This window comes from Schistocerca cancellata, chromosome 4, assembly GCF_023864275.1.
Source record: "Schistocerca cancellata isolate TAMUIC-IGC-003103 chromosome 4, iqSchCanc2.1, whole genome shotgun sequence".
Lineage (NCBI taxonomy): Eukaryota > Metazoa > Arthropoda > Insecta > Orthoptera > Acrididae > Schistocerca > Schistocerca cancellata.
In genome coordinates this window covers 524,176,126-524,198,756 of record NC_064629.1, presented here as the reverse complement: position 1 = coordinate 524,198,756, position 22,631 = coordinate 524,176,126, and the positions used below count along the sequence as shown (strand labels likewise).

General features: G+C 37.6%; 1 protein-coding gene across 2 annotated transcripts in view; it reads left to right on the top strand.

Annotated features, from left to right (window-relative positions):
- LOC126183447 (elongation of very long chain fatty acids protein AAEL008004-like) overlaps positions 1 to 10,149 on the top strand; it is a 261,743-nt gene extending 251,594 nt beyond the window's left edge. For both annotated transcript variants that reach the window (XM_049925439.1, XM_049925440.1), the window contains exons 7-8: positions 4,295 to 4,541; positions 8,284 to 10,149. In XM_049925439.1, the coding sequence (XP_049781396.1) occupies positions 4,295 to 4,537 (243 nt within the window). In that variant the 3' untranslated portion in view covers positions 4,538 to 4,541; positions 8,284 to 10,149. The remainder of the gene's footprint in view (positions 1 to 4,294; positions 4,542 to 8,283) is intronic.
- Positions 10,150 to 22,631: the final 12,482 nt, after the last annotated feature.

Sequence of the window (22,631 nt, the reverse complement as noted above, 5' to 3'; positions counted from 1 at the left end):
TTTTCCCACAGTCCATGTTTCACTACCATACAGTGATGTGCTTCAAACATACATCCTCAGAAATTTCTCCCTCAAATTAAGGCCTGTGTTTGATACTACTAGACTTCTCTTGGGCTGGAATTCCCTCTTTGCCAGGGCGAATCTGCTTTTGATGTCCTTGCTCAGTCCGTCTTCGGTTACTTTGCTGCCTAGGTAGTAGAATTCCTTAACTTCATCTACTACATGACCATCAATCTTGATGTTCAGTTTTGCACTGTTCTCATTTCTGCTACTTCTTATTACTTCATCTTTTTTTTTATTTACTCTCAAACCACAGTCTCTATTCATTAGGCTCTTCAGTCCATTCACCGGATCATGTAATTCTTCTTCACTTTCACTGAGGATAGCAATCCCATTGCATCATTGATATCCTTTGACCCTGAATTTTAATTCTACTCCTGAACCTTTCTTTTATTTCCATCATTGCTTCTTCGATAAATAGATTGAATTGTTGGGGGAAAAGACTACATCCCTGTCTTATGCCCTTTTTAATCCAAGCACTCTGTTCTTGGTCTTCCACTCTTATTGTTCCCTCTTGACTCTTGTACAAATTGTATAGTACCCATCTCTTCCTATAGCTTATCCCTATTTTCTGCAGAATTTCAAACATCTTTCACCATTTGACACTGTCGAACCCTTTCCCAGGTCAAAAACTCCTATGAACAAGTCTTGATTTTTCTTTAGTCTTGCTTCCATTATCAACTGTAACATTAGAATTGCCTCTTTGGTGCCTTTGCTGCCTTTACCTTTCCTAAAGCCAAACTGATTGTCATCTATCACAATCTCAATTTTCTTTTCCATTCTTCTTATTCTTCTTATTCTTCTCAGCAACTTGGATGCATGCATTCTTAAGCTGGTTGTGCAATAATTCTTGCACTTATCAGCTCTTGCAGTCTTGGGAATAGTGTGGATGATATTTTTCTGAAAGTCAGATGGTGTATCAACAGACTCATGCATTCTACACACCAATGTGTATAGTTGTTTTGTTGCCACTTCCCCCAATGATTTTAGAAATTCTGATGGAATATTATCTATCCCTTCTGCCTTATTTGATCTTAAGTCTTCCAAAGCTCTTCTAAATTCTGATTCTAATACTGGAACCCCTCTCTCTTCTAAATCAACTCCTGTTTCTTCTTCCATCACATCATCCAAAGCTTCCCCCTCATAGAGACCTTCAATGTACTCTTTCCACCTATGTGCTCCCTACTCTGCATTTAACAGTGGCATTCCCATTGCACTCTTAATGTTACCACTCTTACTTTTAATTTCACCGAAGGTTGTTTGGACTTTCCTATATGCTAAGTTAGTCCTTCTGACAATCATTACTTTTTCGACCTCTTCACATTTTTCATGTAGCCAATTCGTCTTAGCTTCCCTGCACTTCCTATTTATTTCATTCCTCAGTGATTTGTATTTCTGTATTCCTGAATTTCCCTGGACATTTTTGTACTTCCTTCTATCACTGATTAACTGAAGTATTTCTTCTGTTACCCATGGTTTCTCTGTAGTTACCTTCTTTGTACCTATGTTTTTCTTTCGAACTTCTGTGATAACCTTTTTCAGAGATGTCCATTCCTCTTTGACTGTAATGTCTATTGAGCTATTCCTTATTGCAGTATCTATAGCATTAGAGAATTTCAAGCATATCTCTTCATTCCTTAGTGCTTCCATACCCCGCTCCTTTGTGTATTGATTCTTCCTGGCAAGCCTCTTAAACTTCAACCTACTCTTCATCACTACTACATTGTGATCTGAGTCTATATCAGCTCCTGGGTACACCTTGCAATCCAGTATCTGATGTTAGAATCTCTGTCTGACCATGATTTAATCTAACTTTATCACCCAGCCTTTTCCAAGTATACCTCCTCCTCTTGCGATTGAACAAAGTATTCACTATTACTAGCTGAAATTTATTACAGAACTCAATTAGTCTTTCTCCTCTCCCACTCCTTGTACCAAGGCCATATTCTCCAGCAACTCTTTCTTCTTCTCCTTCCCCTACAACTGCATTCCAGTTCCCCAAGACTATTAAATTTTCATCTCCCTTTACATTCTGCACTACCCTTTCAGTATCCTCATATACTTTCCCTGTCTGTTTATCTACAGCCTGCGACATTGGCATGTATGCTTGAACTGTCATTGTTAGTGTTGGTTTGCTGTTGATCCTGATAAGAACAACCCTATCACAGAAACTGTTCACATTAAGACACTCTCTGCCATATCTACATATTCATAATGAATATATATAAAAACAAAGATGATGAGACTTACCAAACAAAAGCGCTGGCAGGTCGATAGACACACAAACAAACACAAACATACACACAAAATTCAAGCTTTCGCAACAGACACAAGCAGACATTTCTGTGTATATGCGGATGGATATGTGTGTGTGTGTGAGTGTATACCAGTCCCTTTTTCCCCCTAAGATAAGTCTTTCCGCTCCCGGGATTGGAATGACTCCTTACCCTCTCCCTTAAAACCCACATCCTTTCGTCTTTCCCTCTCCTTCCCTCTTTCCTGATGAAGCAACCGTTTGTTGCGAAAGCTTGAATTTTGTGTGTATGTTTGTGTTTGTTTGTGTGTCTATCGACCTGCCAGCGCTTTTGTTTGGTAAGTCTCATCATCTTTGTTTTTAGATATATTTTTCCCACGTGGAATGTTTCCCTCTATTATATTCATAATGAATCCTACTCCTGTTATACTATTTTCTGCTGCCATTGATATTATCCTATAAGCATCTAATCAGGAATCCTTATCTTCTTTCCGGTTCACTTTACTGACCCCCACTGCGTCTAGATTCAGCTTTTGCATTCCCCTTTTCAGATTTTATAGCTTCCCTGCCATTCTTACATTCCACACCCTGACTCGTGCAGCATTATCCTTCCATTGGTTATTCGATCTATTTCTCGTGGCCACCTCAATGGTCAACTTGTGGTCAACTCAATACAGAAAACAAGAAGCAAAAGGTAGTTTCAGAACATTTTTACATGTCACCCCTTCTGGTCCCCATCCCCATACATAAAGGAAATAGTGGTATCTCACACTACCAGTACTTCCACCTGGCTACTCAGCCCAGCTTTCTTTTCTGTCTGTCCACTTCCATTTGCCATCTTCCATCTGGCATCTACACCTCCTCCTTTTTCTGCCCACCTTCCCATCTCTCTGTCCATCTCCTTCCCCCTCTCTCTGTCTGTCTCCTCCCCACTCTCTGTGTCCATCTCCTGCCCTCTCCATGTCCATCTCCTCCTACCCCATTCCCTCTCCATCTCCTACTTCCTCCCCCCTTCTCTGTCCATATCCTTCCTCACTCCATCTTTCTCTCTCTTCCTTCTCCTTCTCTCTGCTCATCTCCACCTCACCATCTCTCTGTATATCTACTCTTTCCCCTCTCTCTGTCCATCACCTCCTCGCTCTTCTCTCTTTCCACCTCCTCCTCTCCCTCTTTCTATCCATCTCCTTTTCTCCCTCTCTCCTCCCATCACCTCCTCCACCTCTGTCTTTCCATCTCATCTCCCCCCTCTCTCCATCTCCTGTTCACCCCTCTCTCCATTTATCTCCTCCTCTCCTCTCTATGTCCACTTCCTCTTCATCTTCTCACTTACTCTCATCTCCTCCTCCCTAATCTTCTCCCCCTCTCTCTATCCATTCCCTCCTTCCATGCTCTCTCTGCCCATCTCCTTCCCCCTCTATCTGTCCACCTTCTCTTCCCCTGTCTCTCTGCCCATCTCCTCCTCAGTCTGTCATTCTCCTATGTCACCCCCACCTCAGTGAGAGCTAGGTAGTTCTTACTACCACAGTGCTTATTTCCAGAAAGTAAGTAATATGTCTACCAAGTTTGGTTCAAATTGAATTAGAGGTTTATAAGTTGATATGTTCCCATTTTCATTCAGTTAATGTGTATGTGAAGCTGAGCATTTGGCAGCAGTACTTTTGTTTAAGATCTATAATTTTTCCATTAAATCAGTATCTTATTCTCTGTATTTTTTATTTTTAAAATGTTATTGTATTAACAATGACAGTTACCTATTATTTATTTCATTTAGTCAGTGTAACATAAGCTATATTCAGTTTTATCGGGATGTGTATGCTTTACATTTTACCTTCAAAATTTCATTATAATCATTATAAAATATTTCCAATTGTAGCTAATCATGAATAGCTAAACAGATGTAGACCAGTCAATATACTAAACTAAAAAAATCAAAGTTAGAAAAAATATTTTTGTAAAGTGAATGCATCTTATCATTTACAGGGCCAATTTTGTCTGGCTTTCTTACATTCCTTCCAGTTGGTCTTCTATGACTGTGGCTACCCTAGATGGTCAGTTTTCTTGACACTACCAAATGCCATATTCTTTTATTATTTATTTAATGACTTTTATGGAAAGGCATATTCAAGCTACAACAAAAATCAGTCTGGTGAGGAGAAATCTATAAGCAATGGAAAAGTGGTTGAAGAAAAACAAGATTCACATAATAAAGAAAAGGAAGCATGATGAGGTAATTAGTCTAGAATTTCATTAATAAGAAAATTTTATCTTAGAAAACTACAAATGTGCAAAACTATAAATTAATTCTCTTGCTTTTTTCAAATATTGTAGGTATTATTATTGTATTTTGAAAGTAAAAATATATTTTGCTGTTTCAAAGCTTATTGTGATATGCCAGTTTGGTGCTGGAAAGCCCAGTTACTGCTGATTTCCATTACGAGTACCTGTACTTAGTTATATGCTTTCAGAAGTATGTCAATGTTCTTTCCATGAAGGCTAGGATGTGTGTAAGTTTCCAGTGTTTTAATACTGAATGTACCTTAAGAATCAGTAAAGGCAAATATTCATAATTGGGTGCCTGAAAATCTCAGGAAACTGGGGAAAATGCAATGTAATTTTACAAACAAATAGATTAAATTAGTTGCAGTACCCTGAAAAGGATAGACTGCTACTCATCATATAGCAGAGATGCTGAGCCACAGACAGGCACAACAAAAAGGCTGCTAGTAAGTAAGCTTTTGGCTAAAAGGCCTTATTCTGAATTAGACAACACACACGCATGCGCGCGCGCACAAACTCACTCACACACACACACACACACACACACACACACACACACACACACACACACACAATACTCACATAAACATGACCACTGTCCCTGGCTTCTGAGGCCAGACTGCAAGTCACAGTGTTTTAATAGGTATAAAATATGAGATATAAAACAAATAAACAATAATGTACAACTGTGGATAAGAATATGGAAAAACAACAACACAACACATTACCATACCTATGGGATTCAAAACAGCTTCCTTTCATCTCATAATTGGTAAATGTAAGTCCTGTAACGTTTTTAAGAGAATCATATGCCATTCTTTATGCAAAATAGTGGCAACTTAAGGTAATGATAATGGAGGTATGTAGTAATCATGCTCCCTTCTCTCCAAAGTGGAACAGAATGGCTCAATAATATTGATATCTGGCGATTGTAGTGACTATGGGAGATGTGACACTTCATTTTCATGCTCATAAAACCAGTTCTGCATCATTCAAATTGTGTGAACAGGGGCCCTCTTGCCTTGGAACACAGCATTATCATTGGGGAACAAACACTGTACCATGGGATGTACCTTGGCAGTAATGCGACATTGCAAAGTTCTGATGGATCTCATGGAATACCAAAATTTGGATCTCTAAAACAACACCAAGCTCCCACCATGATTCACTCTTGAGTCACAAACTCTGCCAGAAGTTGAAAAGCAAGACTCATCTGATCAAGTGTATTTCTTCCATTGCTCTATAGTCCAGGTTTTATAGCTTTAGCACCACATTTTCCTGTTATGGGCATTTGCATCACTAATGTGTAGTTTTGAAATTCCACGCTTTGCAAATTCCCTGCTTATGGAGCTCCCTTTGTGTTGTTTCAGTGCTGACAGGGTTTGCAACTGTGATATTCAGTTCTGCAGTGACTTTTGCAGCTGTCATCGTCTACTTTTCATCACAATCCTTTTCAACAATTGCCTGTCACAATCATTCAGCATACACTTTCATCTGCATTGCTACTTATTGGATGATGTTTTTCCACTGTTGCTGTATGCAGTATAAATCTTTGATGCAGTGCCTCTTGAAACACCAAACACTTCAGATTCCTTGGTTGCAGAATTGAGCACCAACAATTTGCCCACGTTCGAATTCACTTATCTGCAAAATAATGCACTCATAGCTTCACAGGACATTATTCTGACCATGACTATTCTGACCATGACTGACACATGCAGTGTATTAAGGACACTGGACAAGTGTTTTTTGTGGTCAGACATAGCAATGCAAACTGCAGGCCTGGCTAGCATCTGCATTCACATTCAAACATGCGTTTCTCATGGTCTTTCCATATTTTTATCCAACCCCTGTAGAATCTCAATAAAAATGAAAGCAAAATGAGAAACAGAGATTTCAATTGTAATTCATCAGTTTCCATGTGACCATGCTAGTCAACAGTACTTCGTCATGAATTAATTGCTACATAAGTAATAGAAATCAGATAAGAAAATATAATAACCCATAAAGTAGACCTTAAAAAACACTTAAAACATATTTACACTAAAATGTAGGCCTACAATAAATACACAGATGGAAAGGAACAAAGTATGAGTAGGATAAGGATACACTACAAGAAATGATGATCCAGATTTTTCTGGGAAGCTGTAAGAGAAAATAGCCAAATGCATCACTGTCATTAGAGGCAGGAAACAAGAGCCCAAAGGAATAAGGAATTAAAATACATAAGAGGTGGCTGATATGAAGAAATACTCCTAACATTCACCTGAAGTGATTTATGGAAGCCACAGGAAACCCAACGTGAGTGTACCATCATAAGTACTGCCCTCCTACATCACTCAATAACATTTTTTGATACAGACAATTTTGATAAAGAAATTTTGTTTTTCACAAGAAAGCTATTTGTAAAGTAATTCAGTGTTTACAGGTAAAGAAATGAAAATGAAAGTTTAATGTTTTGTCATATACCTGATGCAGAGCAACAAGGCGCAGCAAAAAAGTGTCATGTTCATATTTGAGTAGTAGTTATTGTAACAAGAGGACTTGACTTAGGCTGTATTGTCTGTTTCATATACATAAATACTATGATGATAGGCATGAGCATACACTGATTTAATCTTATTTCATACCTACAGAACTTAACCAACATATTATATTTGCTAAATCTAGTTTAAGGTGATAATTATTCCATTGTCAAATTATAGATGTACATAGTTAAATTTCTAAATGCAAGTACATTGTTAACTTTGTCTCTTGTACCAAAGAGTATCTTAAAAGATTATATTAAAGAGTCTATAAATATGCTCTGCATTTTTAAGAGGGATATCATAATTTACCAAAAAAGTGTTCTATTGTGTCCCAAAACCAGAACAGTGTTTATACAATCTGCAGACATTTTCATTGATGCTCATTTCATGGGGTAGTGGCTATAAGGTTGTATTGGCACCACCCACACACTATAATGCTGTAAAATACATGTTTGGTATTCCATGTTGTGCACTGGTAGTGCTGACTCTGAGGAACGGGGACACTGAATATTGCCACTAAATTATCATGCTCCAGCACTATGACTACTTATTACAGTTGTGCCCACCAAAACTGTTCCACTTGTTTCACACACATCCAAAACAATAAATATTTCAAAGTTTTGCCAAAGAAAACAAAAGTTTCATGAACTATACAGACTTGTAACATTCATTACACAGCCCCCATAAAATACATGCCTGCCATTGTAGAATCATAGTGAATAAACAGTTCATGTTTTCACTACAAAAATATATAAAAGTTTTGCAATTTATTTCCAAGAACATTATTCTACACAAGACAGATTTTTACAAAATTCTGGGAGAACTGAAAACACATTTTTTTTTTAGTTAGAACATATTATGAGAACGTTACCAGTATCAGTATGCTTTCTTGTTTTGGACATTTCTGTGACTCCTTAAAATAGTTACCAATACTTATGTGCACACCCGGACTTGAATGTTATCACAATGTTAATGTATAACTTGGTGTTGCACAACTTACCTACAAGTTGTGAAGTGAGGGAGTACATTCATCTAACTAACAATAACAGAAGTGGAGCTATAGGATTAATCTTGAGAAGAAGACACTATGTTTTTTATGTTTTAATTTAGCACTCATTTCTGAGCTAGTCATTCTCAAGGCACTTAAAGTATTTTATTTTACAGGATCAGAAAGGAAACTTTGCCATTCATTTTTCTGTTTATGGCTGTGGTATGTCGAAAAGCTGCCCAACATAGACTGTTTCATCATCTGAAGCACTGATTATGCAGCTGTGTCAATGAACATTTTGCATGTTGTATTTGTCAATGCTGCAGAAATAATGGAAAATTAATCTTTATGATATTTCCATGGTTTCTGTTTGAAACCCACTGTTTTGTCATAAGATGTAGTACATGTTATTTTTGTGCTCTCTGTTAGCTTTCGAATGAAAAAAGGGAAGAACAGTGGACATATATTTTATTTAGTGTAGTATTTTTTACATTTTACTTGTCAAACCAAAGGTTTTTCTGTATGCCTATGGTGGTTCCAGATGTAATACTGGACCTGTCTGTCAAATGACTACTTCACAATACATTATATTTCACATGGTCTAAGAAACTGCTATAAATATGTATGATACTTTGATTCACTAGCTTTCGATCAAGTATGTTAAAGATCATTTGCCTTAGATAATAATTTTACAAATTATAGGATAATGAAGATCAACACACAGTGTAAAATTCATTGGAATGATTAAAAACTGTACTTCACATTTCACATTCACTGGTTAAATACTATTTGCCACATATGTTTACCTTGATTGACACCCATAAAATACACTCAAAATTCATTCCGTTAACTTATTTCTTGCAGCCATCTGGACTGATGAAATATTAAAAATGTGCCAGTTTCTGACAAATTTTGTGAATAGTAACAGAAATGCAATGAGTTATTCTAAAATTGGCTTTTAAGTTTACATTTAGTAACAAAACTTCATTCTGCTGATAAAATAATGGATCTATCTTTTTTGTCTTAGAGATTGATTAAAAACTTTATAAATTGAAGTACTATTTACCTTCCATAACCAAAAAGAATCATATGCACACACATCACACTATCATCATAAATTGAAGAATAGCCTTTGGGTTTGTGGAATGTGTCAATAATAAAAAGCTATGTACACTTTCTTTCCTTTGTTAATCTGCAAATAATTTTCAAAAATAAATTATTTATATTGCAAAAAGCTTTTTTTATGTCTTTTTAAGTTTATTTAGTCATTGATGTTATAAACCGAAAGGTTGTTTGTAAAAATGTCTATTTATTGTACATTTATTAAGGATTTCATTCATGGATAATGATGTATTTCTTCAGCTTTATCACTCTGAATTGTTTCTAGTAAATTCCATTACCCAAAAATTAAAGAAAACTGTAACATCATTAAGCATTTTTTTATGAATTTCTTGGTTTCTTTATTCCATTCTAGATTAATAATTTTTTGGTAAATTTTCATTCAGATGTCTGTTACAATCATTCTAAATGTAACTATACCTACATTTATTACACATAATTGTCCTTGCACATTGATGCATATATGTATACTTAACAATAAGGTAAATAATTTAACATTTAGAAACATGAAATAAGTTGTCTTATGTTTGATAGCACTGATTTACCACAAGACAGGCAACAGAAAAGACAGTCATTCAAAAATATTTTGAATACAGCTTCTGTTGAAATGGTTCTATTGTTTTTCTTTGATCTGCTGAATACTAGAGGAATTTTAAGTTTATCAGTAGAATGGAACACAGAGCAAACATTGTTATTACATGAACGGTATAATTCTTACATCTGTATTTTTGCTTTATTTTAAAATATCAATATTATGTCCTTTAAATGAGATTAAAATCTGTGATTCAAAAATAACTGTGCCATTTGATTGATGAACTGAATTCACTGCCAAAATTTTTGTACTTTGGGTAAGTGGTATGCTACATGTATATTTTTCTGTATTTTTGCCAGTGAAGAAAAATATATGGAACATGTTACCATCAGCCCATATTTTTTTGTTTTGTGCTCAGTTCCCACCTTTACAGTGTAATTTAATTTGTTTATTTTGCTGTAGGTGCCTACTACACACAAATACATCATGTGGTCATCTGAAATGAGTCACTGATTTTACATTTTTAATAATATCAAACTTAAAAACTGCAGATCTTGCTCATCACAGACTTATATTGCACAGATGTTACATATGTTTAAAGAAACTAACTCAGAAGCTGAGCCTAATAAATAGCTAAAACAAAATAGTGAAGAAAATAAAACAAAGTGATAGGTGTTTAAAAATTTACAAGCGTGTATCCAAAGGCAGACACCAAAGATGGTATCTTGATAGTGAGTGATGAAACAGGGTGGCAGAGCTCTAACAAACAAAACATGTGGCAGCGTGTGGCAGCTGCAGTAGCTGCTCCACTCAGCAAATCACAATCATGTGGCAGCCTTGTGCGATAATAATTCTTCTGTGTGCTGTATCAGATGATTATGTAGCATGGTCAGTCCAGCACTGGACACGATAATGAGCAGTGACACAAGATTGGAGGCATGGCCCACAGAGCCAGGTTGGAGCATAGAGGTGAGGTGGGCAGCACTCTGAATCTGGGCCTCAGTGAGGAAAGAAACACCAGCAACCCATGGATGCAAGTCTGTGGCATCATAGCATGTGTATGCAGGACAGGGGCAGCAGAGTGCTTGTGCAAAGGGCAGGTGGCAGCTTGGCAGTAGGTCATGTGTGGGAGAATCCAGGCACAGACTCTGAACTAAGGACCCCTCAGATATGCCCAGGAGTTGGTTCATGTCAGGCTGCACATGGCCCATGCTAGATCACACCATTTCAAGTTCTGGTAGCATCAGGTCTAGGCTCAACTCAAGCCATGGCTAATGGCGGCAGGCGGACATTGTATTGATGACTGGCATGGAGTAGTTCTCAGTGTAGGCAGTAGTCAATAATGAGTGATACTTATCCTCGCATATCTAGTGTTAATATTTGCTCATTGTGGGTCTATTATGAAAAGGTGCAGTTTTAGTCATGTAGAGGGGCCAGGCAGCACTGCATCATGGTCCAGCCACAGTGCTGAAGCAGTGGTTTGCACCATGTCAGCTCAGCAGTGTTCCAGCCCTGGCAATGGAATTTCAAAGGCAGCACACTGGGTTGCATGGCTACAGATTATGAAGCCTGCTAGGGAAGTTGCTAGCATAACACTCCGCCACTAGGGAAGGTGTTAGCATAACACTCTCTCCACCCCACCCCCCTCTTTCAGAATATTCAGTTCAGCAAAATGTGGGCTGTTTCTAAATTTATGGATTACTGAAGTCGAAGCAAGTCCTCCGGAGGAGATGATATATCCTCAGAACTACTGATATCCTTAGTGGGAGCCAGCCATAATATAACTATTCTATCTGGCATAATTATTTAATTGGATAGATAAAAAGTCTACTCACCAAGCGGCAGCAGAACACACACATAAAAGATTGTTGTGATTGGCAAGCTTTCGAAGCCAGTGGCTCCTTTTTCATGCAGAAGGGTTTAAGGGGAAGGAAGAAGGGTGAAGGAGAAGTACTGGAGAGGTCTAGGAAAAGGTGTAGATTTCAGCAAAGTCACCCAGAGCTGCAGGTCAGGGGGAGACTTACCGTACAGCTGCTGATGTGTGTAAATATTAGTGAACACAAGTCATGGTTATGAAATACTAGCAAATTATTTACAGAAGAATGGAAAACTAGAAGAAACCAACCTTGGGGAAGATCAGCTTGGATTCCAAAGAAATGTAGGTTAAGGAAAAGCAAGCCTACATTTATAGCTTTTGTAGATTTGGAGAAAGCTTTTGACAATTCAACTGGAATACACTCTTTGAAATTCTGAAGGTGGCAGGGGTAAAATACAGAGACCATAAGGCTATTTACAGATAGTACATATGGCAATTATAAGGGTCGATAGGCATAGTAGGGAAGCAGTAGTTGAGCGAGGAGTGGGACAGGGTTGTAGCCTAACGCTGATGTTCTTCAGTTTGTACAGTGAACAAGCAGTAAAGGAAACCAAACAAAATTTTGGCAATGGACTTAAAGTCCAGGGAGAAGAAATAATAATTTTGAGGTTTGTTTATGACACCGTAATTTTGTCAGAAACAGCAAAGGGCTTGGAAGAGTAATTGAATGGAATAGACACTGTCTTAAAAGGATACAAAATGAACATAAAAAAACAAGGTGAGTGAATTACATCAGAAAATGAGACACTAAAAGTAATAAATGAGTTTTGCCACTTGGGCAGTAAAATAACTGATGATGGCTGAAGTAAAGAGAATGTAAAACATAGATTGCCAATAGAAGGAAAAGAGTTCTGAAGAAGAGAAGTTTGTTACCAACAAAAATAGATTTAAGTACTAGGAATCTTTTCCTGAAGGTATTTGTCTGTAGTGTAGCTTTGTATGAAAGTGAAATGTAGACAATAAACAGCTCACACAAGATGAGTATAGAAGCTTTTGAAATGTGATGCTACAGAAGAATGCAAAGGATGAGATGGGTAGATCATGTAACCAATGGGGAGATACTGAACAGAGTTGAGGAGAAAATAAATTTGCGGCATAATTTGACTAAACGAAGGGGTTGGTTGATAGAACACATTCTGAGACATCAAGGGATCAACAATTTAGTATTGGAGGGAAGTATGGGTGGGGAGTAAAAATTGTAGAGGGAGACCAATAAGTGAATACAGTAAGCAGGTTCAAAAGGACGTATGTTGCAGTAATTATTTGGTGGTGAAGAGGTTTTCTTAGGGTAGAGCAGCATGGAGAGATACATCAAACTAGTCTGCAGACTGGAGACCACAACAACTATAACATAGTATATTATATATATTTTTTTCTTTTTGAAATAGCAATTTTTACACTCTAACTGCTTTTCCACAAGTCCAGTCCAAAGCACATTATCCATTTTTTTTCTTTTGTCTACATTCTCAGGGTGACTCACTCAGTTGGTATCTGGTAAACAGGGGTTTCAGGAAGGTGGATGGTTTTCCCATCAGAGATATATACAGGGTGTTACAGAAAGGTACGGCCAAACTTTCAGGAAACATTTCTTACACACAAAGAAAGAAAATATGTTATGTGGACATGTGTCCAGAAACGCTTACTTTCCATGTTAGAGCTCATTTTATTACTCCCCTTCAAATCACATTAATCATGGAATGGAAACACACAGCAACAGAACGTACCAGCATGACTTCAAACACTTTGTTATAGGAAATGTTCAAAATGTCCTCCGTTAGCGAGGATACATGCATCAATCCTCCGTCGCATGGAATCCCTGATGCGTTGATGCAGCCCTGGAGAATGGCGTATTGTATCACAGCCGTCCACAATACGAGCACGAAGAGTCTCTACATTTGGTACCGGGGTTGCGTAAACAAGAGCTTTCAAATGCCCCCATAAATGAAAGTCAAGCAGGTTGAGGTCAGGAGAGCGTGGAGGCAATGGAATTGGTCTGCCTCTACCAATCCATCGGTCACCGAATCTGTTGTTGAGAAGCGTACGAACACTTTGACTGAAATGTGCAGGAACTCCATCGTGCATGAACCACATGTTGTGTCGTACTTGTAAAGGCACATGTTCTAGCAGCACAGGTAGAGTATCCCGTATGAAATCATGGCGGTGAATTGAGGAAGTACAGTACATACTGACTAAACTAAAATGAGCTCTAACGTGGAAATTAAGCATTTCTGGACACATGTTCACATAACATCTATTCTTTATTTGTATGTGAGGAATGTTTCCTGAAAGTTTGGTCGTACCTTTTTGTAACACCCTGTATATAGGCTACACAGGTGAGAATCCAGATCAAGATGGTAATTGAAGACAAGATACCTACTACCATGATTTTGTGCTGGTATCCACTGTGATACTGTTGTATACCCTTAGATCATACCTGCTTGAAACAATCTATGATAACTACCATTGTGTTGTATACCAAATACACCTGATGTGGGCCCAGCTTCCAGAAATAAGGTTGCAGTGCAAGGAGGTCCCACAGGCACCTTTCCACTCCTTTCCCCCCTAAAAACAATTTTATTTTATGCATCCCTGTGGCAAAACAAAACTGCTGTTACCACAGTTGTGACCACAGCCATACAATCACGAAATACCAACTGATATGCTTCCTATATGCTATATTCTCACAACAGAGTAAACAAACTCCATCACCATCATCTGATGTTACTTGAATGACACAACAAACCTCCAAATTTCTACACTAACATGTCAAAACAATTCAAGTAGACTACACACTTGATATCCCCCTATCACCAAGGTAAGATTAATCCACATCTTACAATATGCAATCTATTATCTCAAGCAAAATACGCCAAACAAACTCCTTCATAATTTCAATTAACATAACTTCATTTATATGGTACATGGCACAACAATCACATCTAATAAAACTCCAAAATTGTCAGTGCACCATTACTTCTATGCCTCAAGCCTATGGTAATGTGCATGCAGCTTACACATGTACAGCCTGTCTTTTATACCTGTTCATCATCTACTTCTGCATCTACATGCTTACTCTGTAATTCACACTTAAGTGCCAGGCAGAGGGCTCATTGAACCATTTTCATACTACTTCTCTACCATTCCACTCTTGAATGGCACGTGGGAAAAAGGAACACCTAAATCTTTTGGTTCAAGCTCTGATTTCTCTTATTTTATTATGATGATCATTTCTCCCTACATAGGTGGGTGTCAACAAAATATTTATGCATTCAGAAGAGAAAGTTGGTGATTGAAATTTCGTATATAGATCTTGCTGCAAAGAAAACCACCTTTGTTTCAGTGAATGCCACCCCAACTCGCATATCATATCAGTGACACTCTCACCCCTACTGCACAATAACACAAAACAAGCAGCCCTTCTTTGCACTTTTTCAATGTCCTCCATCAATCCTACCTGGTAAGGATCCCATGCCTTGCAGCAATATTCCAGGAGAGGATGGACAAGTGTAATGTAGGCTGTCTCTTTAGTGGGTTTGTCGCATCTTCTAAGTGTTCTGCCAACAAAGCAAAGTCTTTGTTTCGCCCTCCCCACAATATTATCTATGTGGTCTTTCCAATTTAAGTTGCTCATAATTGTAATTCCTAGGTATTTAGTCGAATTGACAGCCCTTAGTTTTCTGTGATTTATCGTATACCCAAAATTTATCGGACTTCTTTTAGTACCCATTTGGATGACCTCACACTTTTCTTTGTTTAGTGCCAATTGCCACGTTTTGCACCATACAGAAATTCTCTCTAGATCATTTTGTAACTGGAATTGATCGTCTGATGATTTTACTAGACGGTAAATTACAGTGTGATCTGCAAACAATCTAAGGAGGCTGCTCAGATTATCATCTAGATCATTTATATAAATCAGGAACAGCAAAGGGCCTATGACACTACTTTGCGGAACGCCAGATATCTCTTATGTTCTGCTCGGTGATTTACTGTCTATCACTATGAACTGTGCCCTCTCTGAGAGGAAATCATGAATCCAGTCACACAACTGAGATGATACTCCATACGCATGCAATTTGATTAATCATCACTTGAGAGGAACGGTATGAAAAGCCTTCTGAAAATCTAGGAATGTGGAATCGATCTGAGATCCCTTATCGACAGCACTCATTATTTCATGGGAATAAAAAACTAGCTGTGTTGTACAAGAATGATATTTTCTGAATCCATTGTGGTTATGTATCAATAAAACATTTTCTTCAAGGTGATTCATAATGTTCAAATACAGTATATGCTCCAAAATCCTACTGCAAATTGAGGTCAGTGATATGGGTCTGTAATTCAGTGGGTTACTCCTGTTTCCCTTCTTGAATACTGGTGTGACCTATGCTACTTTCCAGTCTTTAGGAACAGACCTTTTGTCAAGTGAGCAGATGTATATGATTGCTAAGAAAGGTGCTATTGTGTCTGCATTCTCTGAGAGGAACCTGATTGGTATACCATCTGGACTGGAAGACTTGCCTTTCTTAAGTGATTTGAGTTGTTTTGCAACACCTAAGATATCTATTTTTATGTCACTCATGCTAACATCTGTTCTGGTTTCAAATTCTGGAATATTTACTTCATCTTCTTTCGTGAAGGAATTACAGAAAACTATATTTAGTAACTCCGCTTTAGTGGCACCATCATCGGTAACATTTCCATCATGATCACGCAGTAAAAATATTGACTGTTTTTTTGCCACTTTACATATGACCAGAATCTCTTTGGGTTTTCTACCATATTTTGAGGCAATATTTCATTGTGGAAACTATTAAAAGCATTTTGCATTGATGTCTGCACCAAATTTCAAGCTTCCGTGAAACTTAGCCAATCTTGGGGATTTTGCGTTCTTCTCCCTCCTTTCTGGATTTGCATTGGTAGTAATGAATCTGACTCATTCCAAAAAGGATGTATACATCTGAAATGTTCAATCATTGCAAGCACCAGAAGCTGCACTTAAATGTTCATATGTGAGGTCATTTCAGTTACCTGATACGAAAACTGATACCGATGATGAATTTCTTCTTTTCTCCTTTGGGGTGCATGGGCTTGTTAGCATTACCACTGACCTACATGGTATTCCAGTAATTTAGAACTGTGCTGTTCCATTCATTCCTGACATTCAAGGGCCATAGCATTGGCTTTCTGTACCAGCGTCCAACCCTCTCTTGACATTCTTGTGAAATTTCACACTGGTTCAACATTTTCCTCATTTTAGATATGACTCTCTCAAATGGCAATAATATTTTTTGACTGTATACTTTGTAAGGTGTTAGGCCTTTCTTGCATCTTCAAATTATAGGCTGTAACATCATGTGCCACTAGCTCATCCCAATCTTTGTGATGGCCAAAGAACTTTTCCTGTCATTCAACACACATACTACATTCTTCAGTTTACCTCTCAATCCAATGGACTTGGCTTTAACAAATAAATTCACCATAGATGTCATAACTGCTTCATCAATTCACATATAAAATTAACATTTCCTGAACATCAAACTTTAGTACACAATCATTCACTACTGCATGTGTTACCGTGTCAGATTGTTAACTTGGAATAGCTACCACTGCCACATGAATGCAAAAAATACTGTGTTATGGTCAGAATATAGTGGTTCCTCACTGGCATCTGGCCAAATGTTTTCAAAATGTCCATCCCTTTCAAAAGATTTGATGGCTTAATTCATCCCACTGTGCACATTATACATGGCTTTTAACATGTGGTTCCACATCTTGTTTAGATGTATGCTGCCAGTAATGTTCAACTACTTGCTGCATCATGGTTCTACAGCTCCCATGACTGGATAATATGTGATCATGTGCCTGCATTAACATTTTTCCCCACAACATGACTGCAACCAAAACATATGGACCAAGTTTCTTGCTTTGCATAACATACCCTCATGCATAGAGAACTGTGGCTGCATTGCAAATAGTTTGCAGTCCTCATCAGCGGCTTGCACTTTTTGCTACTCTTCAAGGGGTGACTTACTCTCTGTAATACGCTGACTTACCTGCTAAGCCTGTCTGCAGTCCCCTGATTTTTGTCAGGTTAATGGATTACTTCTAATTCAAATTCACTGAGTATCAGCATCCAACACATTACTACACTAGATGTACCGTTTAACCCTAACAACCACTACAACACCACACGAGCTGTTATTACCTTAAGCTTCTTACCATACTAATAAAAGTAGAAGTAAATCACACAGTGTATGAGACTCAGCATTTCCTTATACATGGTAGAATGGCTTTTTTTATTGATGTGACACATAGGTGATTGGATGCTCCTTGCCCTCTAACTCTTGACTTAAGATGCAGCCCAGTGCATGTGTATTTGTGCTGTATGATAATATGAACTCCTTTCCATAATTTGGAAAGACCAATACCTGACTAGTTATCAATAACTCTTTCTTTTTCTAAATTAACCTTAACATGCCATTGTTCAATAAAACTTGTCATCATCTTTCAATAACTATGTGAGAGACTGTGCTATTTCTGCAAGCCTCCCAACAAATTTCCTATAGTAATTTGCTAACCCCAAGAGCAGCTGCAACTCCTTTACTGCTTGAGGCATTGGAAACCTCTGAATGGTGTCCACCAATCTAGGATCTGTCTGTAACCCACTGTAATTTATTACATGCTCATATATTTTGCAAAACCAAAGATATCATCCAAATACAGCATACACTGCTTTGATTTTAATCCTCAAAAAACTCCATCTGCCAAACACTGAAATGTAATACAAACAGCATATACTGATGCTGGTAGTAGATTAGATTAGACTAGATTAGATTAATACTTGCTCCATAAATCATGAATATGACACTTCGCAATGATGCGGAATGTGTCAGGTTAATAAAAGATGTCTGTACAAGTTATTACATTACACAAAATATTGCGTGACACTAATGTTTAAGTTGGTTTTTTTCTCCTTAATTTATATCTACAAATTCAGCCAACGAGTAAAAGGAGTTGTCATCTAGAAATTCTTTTAATTTATTTTTAAATGTTAGTTGGCTATCTGTCAGGCTTTTGATGCTGCTTGGTAGGTGACCAAAGACTTTTGTGGCAGCATAATTTACCCCTTTCTGTGCCAAAGTCAGATTTAACCCTTCATAGTGAAGATCATCCTTTGTCCTGGTGTTATAGCTATGCACACTGCTATTACTTTTGAACTGGGTTTGATTATTAACAACAAATTTCATAAGTCAATATATATACTGTAAGGTTACTGTGAGGATCCCTAGATCCTTAAATAGATGTCTGCAGGATGACCATGGGTGGGCTCCAGCAATTATTCTGATTACATGTTTTTGAGCAATGAATACTGTTGTGGACTGGCAAGACAGCCAATCCACTAGGAGGAAGCCGAAAGACACGCGTTTAAGCTCATGCAGGCTGGCGTGAGGTCTGGAACAGGTCAAATAATTGAGACTAGCAAATAAAGTACGTATCTGCTGGAATACTTAACTTTAACCCATAATTGGTGAACATGGCTCTTGACGGTACATGTTTTACAGCATCAATAGTCACTGGTAATGGCGCCTTGCTAGGTTGTAGCAAATGACATAGCTGAAGGCTATGCTAACTATCGTCTCGGCAAATGAGAGCATAATTTGTCAGTGAACCATCGCTAGCAAAGTTGGCTGTACAACTGGGGCGAGTGCTAGGAAGTCTCTCTAGACCTGCCATGTGGCGGCGCTCGGTCTGCAATCACTGATAGTGGCGACACGTGGGTCCGACGTAGACTAACGGACCGCGGCCGTTTTAAAGGCTACCACCTAGCAAGTGCGGTGTCTGGCGGTGACACCACAAATACTTTTCTACTCAACGATAAATTACCCCAGAATATGATTCCATATGAAAGCAGTGAATGAAAGTAGGCATAGTAGGCTAATTTACTGAGATTCTTATCACCAAAATTTGCAATAACCCTAATAGCATACATAGCATACGTAGCTGAACTCAGACGTTTCAGCAGACCATCAATATGTTGCTTCCAGTTTAACCTCTCGTCAATGGACACACCTAAAAATTTTGAAAAGTCTACCTTAGCTACAGACTTCTGTTCAAAGTCTATATTTATTACTGGAGTTGTGCCATTTACTGTACGGAACTGTATATACTGTGTTTTATCAAAATTTAAAGAGAATCCGTTTGCTGAGAACCACTTAATAATTTTGTGAAAAAGATCATTTACAATTACATCACTTAGTTCTTGGTTTTTGGATGTTATTACTATACTTGTATCATCAGCAAAAAGAACTAACTTTGCATCTTCATCAATGTGGAATGGTAAGTCATTAATGTATATGAAGAACAGTAAAAGACCCAAGACCGAACCCTGTGGAACCCCATACTTGATAGCCCCCCCCCCCCTCCCAGTTTGAGGAATCAGCTGTTGTTTTAACATTACATGAACCACTTATTTCAACTTTCTGCATTTTTCCAGTTAAGTATGAATTAAACCATTTGTGCACTGCCCCCTCAAACCATAATGATTTAACTAATCTAAAAGAATTCCATGATTTACACAATCAAAGGACTTTGAGAGATCACAAAAAATACCAATGGGTGATGTCCGGTTATTCAGAGTGATCAGTGAAAGTGTATATAGCATTTTCTGTTGAAAAGCCTTTCTGAAAACCGAACTGACATTTTGTTAGTACTTTATTTTTACAAATATGGGAGGCTACTCTTGAATACATTACTTTCTCAAAATTTTTTGATACAGCTGTCAGAAGAGAGATTGGGTGGTAGTTGTTGACATTCAACATATCCCCCTTTTTATGCAATGGTTTTACAATGGTATATTTCAGTCTATCGGGGAAAACACCCTGCTCCAAAGAGCTATTACATACGTGGCTGAGAATCCTACTTATCTGTGGGGAACAAGCTTTAAGTACCTTGCTGGAAATGCCATCAATTCCGTAAGAGATTTTACTTTTCAGTGAGTTTATTATTTTACTGATTTCAGAGGGAGAGGTTGGTGGAATTACAGTTGTTTCAAACTGCATGGGTATGGCCTCTTCTATTAGTAGCCTTGCCTCTTCTAGTGAAGATCTAGATCATATTTTCTCAACAACATTTAGGAAATGATTATTGAAAATATTTTCAATTTCTGATTGTTTGTTTGTACACTTGTCGTTCACTTTTATGGCACTAAAGTCTTCCTGTGCTCTTGGTTGCCCTGTTTCCCTTTCAATAATATTCCAAATTGCTATAATTTTATAATCAGAGTTACTGATTTCAGACATGATACACATGCTTCTGGACTTTTTAACAACTTTTCTTAATACCGCACAATAGTTTTTATAATATTGAACAATTTTGGGGTCAGTACTCCGTCTTGCTGTTAGATACAGTTCTCTTTTATGGTTGCAAAATATTCTTATTCCTTTAGTTAGCCAAGGTTTTTTATATGTTTTCTTGGAATTATGTTTAACTATTTTCTTGGGAAAACAATTTTCAAATACCCTTAAAAATGTATCGTGAAATAAGTTATATTTCAAGTTTGCATCGGGTTCCTTATACACTTCATTCCAGTCTAGCTGCTGTAGACTTTCCCTAAAGTTTGCAATATTTATATTGTTAATTGAACGCACTGCTTTGAAAGTCTGATTTGTTATACTGCATGGAGCTATGTCATATACTGTAACTAGCTGTGCACCATGATCTGAAAGACCATTCTCAACAGGATAAGTATTTATGTCCTTAAACTTATCTTGGTCTATAAAAAAGTTATCTATCAATGTACTGATTTTCTCTGTTATCCGAGTAAGAAAATCAATGACGGAGCTCAAATTGAAAGAACTGAGTAATACTACAAGGTCATTCTTCCTATTACACTCTTTCAGGGAATCAACATTGAAATCCCCACAAATGATAATTTGCTTCCCCCTGTCTGACAGATAGCACAACAAAGCATCCAAGTTTTCTAGAAATAGCTGGAAATTCCCTGAGGGAGACCTATACACTGTTACAGTTATGAAAGTGCCATCATTTAGTTTAAGTTCAGTGGCACATGCTTCCATATGTTGCTCTACACAAAATTTTTTAGTTTCTAAATTTTTTAGACTGTGGAAGCTTTTGACATATATGGCAAATCCTCCTCTCATCATATTATCTCTACTTACATGTGCAGCTAATTTGTACCCATTGATGCTAACCTTTTGCATATCAGTGACAATGTGATGCTCAGACAGGTATAGTACATCTATTACATTCTCAGTCTCTATATCTTCTAAACAAGGCAGAAGCTCATCAATTTTATTCTTCAATCCCCCAATATTTTGATGAAATATACTAACATTATTTTTCAATTTACTTTTGTGAGTATCTTGAACTTTTTTAACATCTTTAGTACTTGCCTGGCTGAGTTTCCCACTGGGCACTGATCTTACACTAAAAAAGAGATGTAGTTCGTCCCCCCTTTAAATTTCCTGCTATCAGCCCAGCCAGTTTACCCTTCACAAGGAACTGTAAATGTGATTTTTTGACAGTCCTCTGGTGCTACCTCTAGCTGATGATATAGGTCTATGGAGGAAAAATAGCTACACATTCCCCCAAATTTTCCAGGGCTTCCCTTATATCTGAGACTGGGAATGTGTCCATAGTTGTATGTCTTTGAGGTACCTATAGTCATAGCAAAATAAATATTTCTTCATTCCATCTGAGCTCTTTCTTAGCACAATCACTACAGGTGCACCCAACAAGCTGGCACTTTTCTCAGTAATAATGTCTTGTAACTGCTGATTAATAAACTCTTCCATCACCAGTTGTTTGGTATGCTCCAAAATGGATTAAAATAAAAAGTAATTCAGTCCCAGTTTGGACTCTATATTGTGTCATCAGGTTTGCTGTTAAAGACCCACGAGGATTAAACAGATCCTCAAATTCTAAATACATTTCCTCTACTGCTAACTTCACTGTTCCATTTAAATATTTCCCTT